Source organism: Ctenocephalides felis, unplaced genomic scaffold (assembly GCF_003426905.1).
Source record: "Ctenocephalides felis isolate EL2017-DRISC unplaced genomic scaffold, ASM342690v1 CF-g0.4_SCAFFOLD_00937, whole genome shotgun sequence".
NCBI classification, from domain to species: Eukaryota; Metazoa; Arthropoda; class Insecta; order Siphonaptera; family Pulicidae; genus Ctenocephalides; species Ctenocephalides felis.
Window position 1 is genome coordinate 1 of NW_020537091.1, and position 9,390 is coordinate 9,390.

The window sequence follows — 9,390 nt, forward strand, 5'->3', positions numbered from 1 at the left end:
TTTTATATTAGGATCATTGGTCAATAAATTTGGTGGCAAGAGCTGTACTTTCATTCTGTTCTTCGTTATTGTTTTCTTGTTCACTTATGAGCTCTCTAACGGAATCATTTATAATATTTTTGAGCTCAAGAATTCTTGCTGATTTGCTGGTAATGTTACTATATTATTTATATATCTGCTTTATTCTTACCTAACATTTTTTCCACTATTTTGCAAACTAGAATTATTCAATTTTATACCTATAAACTTACATTTTACTATTTTCAGGATCACTCTTGTTTATCACACATATATCAACATAACTAGTTCATATAATCAGAAAAATATCAACTAATGCTGCTGATGTCTTTATTTTCAACCATTAGCTACATAGTTCTTACTTATATGAGCTTTTCTCGAATATCATGGAGATCTGAGTTTGGTAAATATTATACTAAAATTTTTAAAATTTGAATGTAATACAGATGCTAAATTATTCTAATACTGATATGTTTCAAGGATTGACATCTGTTGTATCTGTTGTAACTTTTGTGCTATTACTATTGCTTCCAAGAACAAATTATAATTTGAAAAATGGACAACAAACTGCAAATCTCACACCTTCGAAATATAGGTCAGTATAAATGAAATTATCACATATATGTTCATAAGTTAATTATTATTGAACCATCAAATGTTTTATAGCTCTAACACCATACAAACAATTATTCTTGGAATTTCATTAGTTGTTTTATGTGAAATGATGGGCCATGCTACTGTAAGATACTATTCGACCATAATATTGGGGATGTTTGGGGTGTGCTCAAAATATCAACAGAATATGGCAGTGATAATATTAAATCACTTGAGGGTATTTTAAATGACCATAATTTATTCAAAATAATTAGTTGTATTTGATTGTTTAATTGATTTTAGGCTGTAACAACTGCAATTTTAATGTTCACGATAGATAAAATAGGTAGACGTTCTTCTTTAATACTTGGGACAGCAATAATGGCCATCACTTTGCCATTACTAGGCATTTTATCATTTAATGACTCATATGACAACTCATTAAATTTACAAGAATTCAGGGAAAATTCTTGGATGAATGAAAATACATTACAAAATTGCCATAGAGTACTTATTGGTATGGACATGAGCTATGTAATTGAGCCTGAATTTATTACACATAAACAGAAAAAGTTAACTCATTTGTCATTAATGGAAGATAAAACTCCTTATCCATTTTTGCCGACTCCACTTGCAATGACGGCTGAAACTCAAACAGCTAACACTATCGACTTTTTGTTTGATTGCAATCATAATAATGGTCCATGGTCGGATGATTCTGTGCCATCTAAAGCAGCTAAATTAATATTAATATTCTTATATGAATCTGGAAATGCACTTGCTTCTAATTTTATATACTGGATCACATTATCCGAAATCGCACCAAACAATATAAAAGGGAATCTTATTGGAATAATGATTGGAATACATTGGCTCAGTACACTAATTTTACAAAACATGTTTCCAAATTTTATAGGTATGATATTTATTAAACATTTGAAATATTTTTGTATTAATTTTTTTCACGTTTCAGATACATTTTCAATATCCGGAATATTTTTCCTTCATTGTGTAGCATGTTTGATAGGTCTATTTGTATCTTTTCTTTTTATTCCTGAAGATGATGCATTATTAAACAACAAAAAGTGAGTTCTTCATAATCCCTTACATACATACATTCATAAATATGTAATATGTAAGTAATATTAATATTATTTTTATAGATTTTACATGCATTCAATGTTAAATAACTTGAGACATTTAACAAGATTTCGAAGTTCTAGAGTTGCTAACATACAAGCGCCTCAATCCACTGCTATATAACAAATATCATCTACTTAAACGACAAGAGCATTTTATGCAATTTTGGTATCAAAGTTTAGGTTTATATTTGAATATAAAGCAGTTCATACTAAATCAAAAAACTACTATAACTTTGAAACATCATTGCGCATTCCAGGCTTCAAGAATTCATGATATTTTACCTATGCATATTCACACATTGAACAAAGACATACACATAAAAATATATCTATGCATGTATATGCGGAATATATAAAAAGGTAAGAGCTTTGATACTTATAAACTGAGCATAGATAAAAGACCAAGTGTTTTTGCAAAGCCCTAATTTATAAAATCACATTCCACTTAACTTACACAGTTATAAACTTGTAAGCTTATCTGAAAAAATACTAGTCATAAATTATGTGATATTATTAATTTGGATTGAATTTCAAATCAAATTCAAGTTTTATAAATTGTTTTTGTTAGTTCTCTTCAAATATTAAGACACCAAAATGTACAAATTTAAAACATTCCTTTTCTTGATAATTATGATTTTTATATTTTAATGAAGAGATGAGAAATTATTTTACTGAATATGTAAACTAAAAAATAACTCATTATCTATAGTATTTTTATAAGTGAATATGACAAACTAACTCGAGATATTATGAATCTAAAAATATTGGTAGTAGAAAATCTGAAAATAAGTACATAGGCACAATTAAACTTATTTACTTTTAATATGATATATGTACTTATTTTTTTATCTTTCATTACCTGTTATTATCTACTGTTAAAGATGTAATTTTAATGCACTTTTTAGATACCACAATTAAATAAATTATATTGCATTTTAAAGAGTATTTTATCTTTTTTTTTTTTTTTGCTAAGAATGATTGTAGTCATATATGATCCATGACGTAATATTAAATTATATGATATTTATCATCATAAATATTCTTTGATGACTCACAAATATGCTTGAATTTAAAAACAGAAGTAGAAAGAAGTGCAAAGAATACAAAAAAATAATTATAGATTATAATTGACAAATATTTTTTATTATTTTTTAGATCTAATTCTATTAATATTAAGAAGTTTAAAAAAATGTGTTTAATTTTATGCCGGTTTACATTTAATATTAAATGGTATATTGAATTTTTGTGTATGTAACAATTTGCAACTTCAACGAAGTTTGAAGAAACAATTTGATTTTTCAAATATACTATGTAATTTATAAATAAGACTAGTAGTTATTTATAAAAATCATGAATAAGAATGCCTTAATACATTATATGTTTAACATATGTACTTATTTAAAATATATATATATATAATGCACATCAAGTCAAGTAACATAAAATGAATACATTACATTATAAATATAATGGTGTCTTTATTTAAAACTTAAATTCAATTTTATTTTTATACAAATATGAGTATCTAACAAATTTATTTACATATTAGGCACATTAATATCATTTTCTCTATATTTTGACTTCTTCAAATCATTATGAAAATCAACTTGCTTTCTCAGGGACATTTCAAATCGATCTCTTATTAAAGAGAATTTCCTTCTTGGTCTACCCGTATGTTTCTTTACTAAAGGAAAACATCTAGCGATTTCTGATATAGATAATATATCCTCACTGGAAGAACTTGATACAAGAGACTGTAGTGAAGATGATATAATTGGTTTATCTAGATACATAATATTTGTGAAGTTATCACAGTTTTTCAGCTCGTTATCACAGAGGTTCATTAATATTTTTGAATTGGCGATTAATTTGTTTCTAACAATGGAATTATTTTCATATATAGGTTTAGTGGATTTCGGCAACGAATTTGTAATGTTGTCGGTAGGCCAAAGAGATCTTGGTTTATAGATAGATTTATTGCTGGTAGGAGATTCAAGAATATTTTCAGTTCTATGATAAATATATCTTGGAGAATTGATATCGGTGTTCTTGCGAATAACGTCTATGGTCGTAACAAGAGTACTACCGCTCTCATTTTTCTCTGGACTTTCTTCTAATTCTTCTTTTATCGGCGACAACGTAGCTGCTGGTAGAAAACCACCATTTTGATCAATTATATAAGGTTTAATATTGAATAAATCTTCCTTACAGTCAAAACTCTTAAAACGTTTATGATTAATTTTACTCATATCAATTGGTTTACTGTTATCTAATAGAACACACATATTATCTGTGGTCATAGAAGCATTTTCAAATGCGTCATTTGAACTAATTTCAGAAGACGTACTTGTTGCTACAGTACTTGTTATATTGTCTTGATCTCTTACAATGCTATCGTCATGTAACCAAGTTTCAATATCTGAATATCCTTGCCAAGACCGTAAACCCCAAAATTCTCTGGCTATATTCACAGCGCAAACATTTTCATAATCGTGTGCAGACATAATTTCACTAGGTGCACTTAAAATTAATGTATATTTACTATCATCTGATATTTTACTTTCCACTTCACAGTTTTCATCAACGAATTCCAACCTACCATCTAAAGGCACATTATTAATTGATATTATTTCTATATCATTATTGTCAAACGTAACATAAATAGGCTTTCTCTTTTTTTGTAAATCAACTGCGGTATCTACTTTATTAATATTATTGTCTAATTGTATTTTATTATACAGTTCTAATTCTACAGACGAACATATACCTCGTCTTTTGCTCACAGACAGATCACAAATTTTGTCAATATCTTCAATAAAGATATCGTTTTCATCAGAATCAACTGGTTTTAGACCGAGATCACTCACTGAACAAATTCCACGACGTTTTAACTTATTTTTTAAATTAGTTATAGATTCATCATTGCTCATTTCTTCATTCAGACCGGACTCATTAATAATCGAATGGAATAAAATATCGTTCGATGTGTTTTCATCTAGTATTGGAGTACATATAAAAGTCGGCGTACCAGATCTGGCAACCAAGTTTTCTAAAAGTAATTTTCTATCAGTAATTTCCGCATCTGAAATATCTTTAGATCCGCTTTCCGATTTATCATTAGGGCAGTTACTTCGCTTCACAGATTTTCTGTTATTTTTTTCAATTTCTGCATTTGCCACATTGTTTTCGACATTTTCTACGTCGAACGCTGATTTTTTCTTAAATTTTATTTTACCATTTATATTATAAAAATATTTATGGTAAAGAAAAATTGTGCCCGCACTCATAATTGTACTACTCATCGTTAATGAAGTCAAAATTATTAAAAGTTTATGAAGAGTATCGGTTTTTAGTATAAAACACAGAGTAATACAACATATATTTTCGATTATAACAATTAGATAATATAGCAATATCTGAAGAATTTCCAAATTGTTATTAAAATCTATCAAAACAAAACAATTCGATAATCCAATAACAATATTGTATAGAATATTGGCAAGCGATAAACCATTTGATTCAGACTTGCTAAAAGTCCACACAGTGCTAGAAGTCCAATGCAAACCTAAAAATTTTTTTATTGAAAGATTATGACTGATTGATGAAAAGTACTGTAGTAAAAGTGTAAAAGAATATAATCTTCTTTACTAAAGTACCCATAAAACAAGTTAATAATATTACTCTTACCAATTAAAACTAAAGTCCAAAATTGGAAGCACATTATTATAAGTATAAATAAAGCAATTCGTCCAGTTAACATGAAGATATTCGAAAACAAATAGAAAATAAATTGCGATTTCACACCGCATGCCAGAGTTTCTTTAGCGATCGGGCGGGATCTCAAATATTGAATTAAAATCCATACTATCGACACCGACATCAGAAACATAGAAGAAGCTGCAAATAGTATTATAATATGAATAATATAATAGCATTTTCTATGTTACACATCGTAAAAGCTTCTTATTCAAGTTTCTAAGCGATCTAATAAAAAAATACTCCGTACATAATAATGAAAGAACTCTAATAGATCCGTACTAGTTTCTTATTAGATTCTTGATAGATTTGAAAGAGGTGCTTGTTAAGTCCTTACTAGTTTCTCATAAATTTTTTTATAGATTTTCACTACATCCTTTCTGGATGGTAGTGAAAATCTTAACTCTCGATTCTTAACTTACTTTTCGTAAATAGCATTTTGTCTTAATGAATGTTACACGAACTTTTTGAAACGTGTAAAAATCGACTTAATGAATAAGAATTTGAGATGAAGCTATTTAGATAAAATTTCCAACGGTTAATTTTTGAAATAAATTTTTCGATTTCACAAGAATGTAATCAGTGCGATTTCACAATTATATCTTTCAAACTTTCATATGTTATTATATTGATCGAAGTGTAGTTTCCATAATTCAAACACATTTCGAAGAGCTAGTTATAATATTTTAGGATGTTTGTTTAGATCTGAAATCCAGACCATGAGCTTATCATTGTCATATGAAGTTTTATTAAAAAAAGCCAAAAATAATAATTTAACAAAGAAACATCACGGCCGATGATTATCAAAAAAAAATAACCAAGATTCGCAACTGATCTCTTGATCACTTTCTGAAATTTTAAAAACGATTCAGGATTTTTGTCTGAATCTGAACGAAAAGTTTTGCATTTATCTGCTGAAAAACGGCTCGGCCTATCGTCGCACAAAATTAGTGGTGTTTGGCATCGTGCCTTAAGGCAAATTGCTGGAACTTCCCGTACCGAGCAAAATGTTCGAGGAATATTAAATGTTTTCAAATAGATTATTATAAATACTATAACATTGTCTAATGTTTATATGAATTATATAAACTGAATTACAAAGTTAAAATTATTTATTTAAAGTATGTAAGTGAGCATTAGAACTTTAACCAGGATTAAAATTAAAATCCGAATTATTTTCGTTATACAAAAAAAATTTATTTAAAAACAAAAATTAAAATAATAATAAAACCAACACAAGCAGAGAGTTTTTTGAATCATTCAAATCGGATGCTTATTTCTCTCAAAAACTGCCATTTTTTGTAAAATCAGCTCTGTATTTTCGAAACGACTAAACCTGCCTTTGCCAAAAAATTATCACCACTTCTTCCCATCATTACAAATTGAATATTTTTTAGATCATTCAAATCGGATGCTCCGTTCTTTCAAAAACTCGATTTCTATTTTCTGAACTCTTTGCTCCGTATCTCCGTAACGGCTGGATCTGCCGTTGCCAAAAACTAATCAGTACATCTCCCTATCAATAGGATTCGAATAGGAACCATTCAAATCGGTTGATCAGTGCGCCTAAAAACGTGGACGAAAAAATGCGGACACACAAAACACACACATTGACATCCATTTTTTCTGAGGTATACAAAAATGTTCAGAAACCTTCAAAATGTAAAGATATGCAAAAATTTTCATTTTCGATTTTCGGCCCATTACAAAAACTACCCTATGTGAAGTTGATAACCAGCGCGAGTCTTTATCGAGTTTTTGCCTTAAATTTTTAGATGGATTCAGCCGTTTTTTAGAAAACACCGACAAGAAACTGAAACTTAGCCCGCAAGCACATACACACATCGAATTTTGGTCCCAAACGATTCAGAATGGCTCGAAACGTCGGGAAAACAAAATTAGCAAGGCTGATTTTCTGACGAAAACAAACTTCTTCAAACGTTACAAACGTTACAAATGAACCTGATATAAACTTTTTCTAAACAAAAGATCGGAAATAACATGTGATCGCTTTGCGATTAAATTATTTATGTTTGAGATAAACTGATTTCAAACTGCATTTGGTTTCCTCTCAATTTAGGGCTGCAATGATAACCGGAAATATGATAGTTGTTATCAGAAACAGTTCTGAGACTGACAATAAACAATGTGATATTTGAACTTGAACGGTGCTGATCAAATTGTGTCGACATAGTTCGCTTAAAAATATGTATATAGAAATATCAACATCCATAATAAAGTTCCAGTTCCAGAACAACAAGTAAATAAAAATTATATATCAATTAATAATCAATGGTGTGATTTATTAGAAAAATAGTGTACCAAGTAGAATTTTTAATCAATAAAAATAGTGTTTTCCACATAAAATTTATAATTGCTTATAAGTTCAATTCAAATATAATATTAGTATGAATAAAATTTGAAAAACATTCACAATGCAGCAAGCAAATAAAATATATTTATTTATATTAATATCAATCTGCATAGAAATTGTAAAAATGGAAACAAATTTTAATGAGGTCAGTAAATGAAAAAATTATAAAAAAATATATTAAACCTAAAAAATAGTATACCAAATAAAATATTTGTTTTTAGAAACTATTTGAATCAATTATGGTAAATCGGCGTGAAACGTTAAAAACACAATGTTCCGAATATAAAAGAACATCATCAAAGAACACATTGGCCATAAAAAATATTATATTAGATAAGTATGTGCAATTTTTTGCATTTTATATTTTGTTCCAATTTAGTTGAACACAATTCTTTATATGATATTAATTATATAATATTTGTGATTATTTCATTAATTATATAAATATTTGTGATTGATATAAATTTTTTATCATGATTTTTACTTTTCTATGAAATTAGAGAACATAATTTTTCCTGGTGTCCTGTTTATAAAGGTGGCTCGACTCATTGGTTATGGACCATGGCAAGTACATCAAAAAAATTTGACCGAACCATTTGGGAATTTTTAAAAGATAAAATTCATATATCATCTTATACAAGGCAACTTTACGAGACTGGATTATCACTCGAAGACAAATATAAAGTATATTTATTTGATGCAATTTCTTTTAATATATATATATATATATATATATATATATATAAAATAATCAATTATTAATCTTGCAGGCAATACAGAAATCAATAAAAGTAATATCTACACGCCATCCTTTCGAAAGACTATTATCAGCATATCGGGACAAGTTTGAAAGACCTAACAGAAGTTATTACTACAGAAAGTATGGCAATCACATTATTTCAAGCTATCAAAATGAACGAACAGGAATAAATTCAGTAAAGCAGCCAACATTTAGTCAATTTCTAAAATTTATCATAAGTGAGAAAAATTTTGATGAGCATTGGAGACCTTATTACATTGAATGTGATCCTTGTGGCATAGAATATGATTATATACTCAAGCTGGATAATTTACACATAGAGGAAAAGTACTTATTCAAAGTTTTGAATGTATCAAGAACTATTAAAGATAATAGGGATGTTGATAACATTAATCCAAATGGCCGTACTAATCACAATATATCTAAACAATATTTTAGTAAGGTTAAAGAACATTTGTTACGAGATATTTTCAAACTTTATGAAAGAGATTTTTTAATTTTTGGGTATTCTCCGAATTGGTACTATGACTTGACTATGAAATGAAACAATTCACATATTTAAAATAAATGAGTTCGATACATACCTATGTTAGGTATCCAAATTTTCTCATTAATTATAATGCAAGTATTGAAAATACTTTGTGGAACTGATTTTACTAAAAGATATAATATGTGTAATTTATACACTTCATGCCTGCTATGATAAATGACAGATGTGATTTCAGTCTTTATATCGATATTTTGTA

At 27.9% G+C, this 9,390-nt stretch overlaps 2 protein-coding genes across 2 annotated transcripts; both read left to right on the forward strand.

Annotated features, from left to right (window-relative positions):
* The first annotated feature begins 331 nt into the window (after positions 1–331).
* Positions 332–1,627, forward strand: LOC113365363 (solute carrier family 2, facilitated glucose transporter member 10-like). Its single transcript, XM_026606939.1, has 5 exons — positions 332–421; positions 499–613; positions 685–850; positions 916–1,386; positions 1,586–1,627. The coding sequence occupies exons 1-5, from the start codon at positions 334–336 to the stop codon at positions 1,625–1,627; spliced, it is 882 nt and encodes a 293-aa protein (XP_026462724.1). The 5' UTR covers positions 332–333.
* A 6,496-nt stretch (positions 1,628–8,123) lies between these two features.
* Positions 8,124–9,188, forward strand: LOC113365362 (carbohydrate sulfotransferase 8-like). Its single transcript, XM_026606938.1, has 3 exons — positions 8,124–8,221; positions 8,385–8,568; positions 8,655–9,188. Exons 1-3 carry the CDS (start codon positions 8,124–8,126, stop codon positions 9,186–9,188), a joined length of 816 nt encoding a protein of 271 aa, XP_026462723.1.
* Positions 9,189–9,390: the final 202 nt, after the last annotated feature.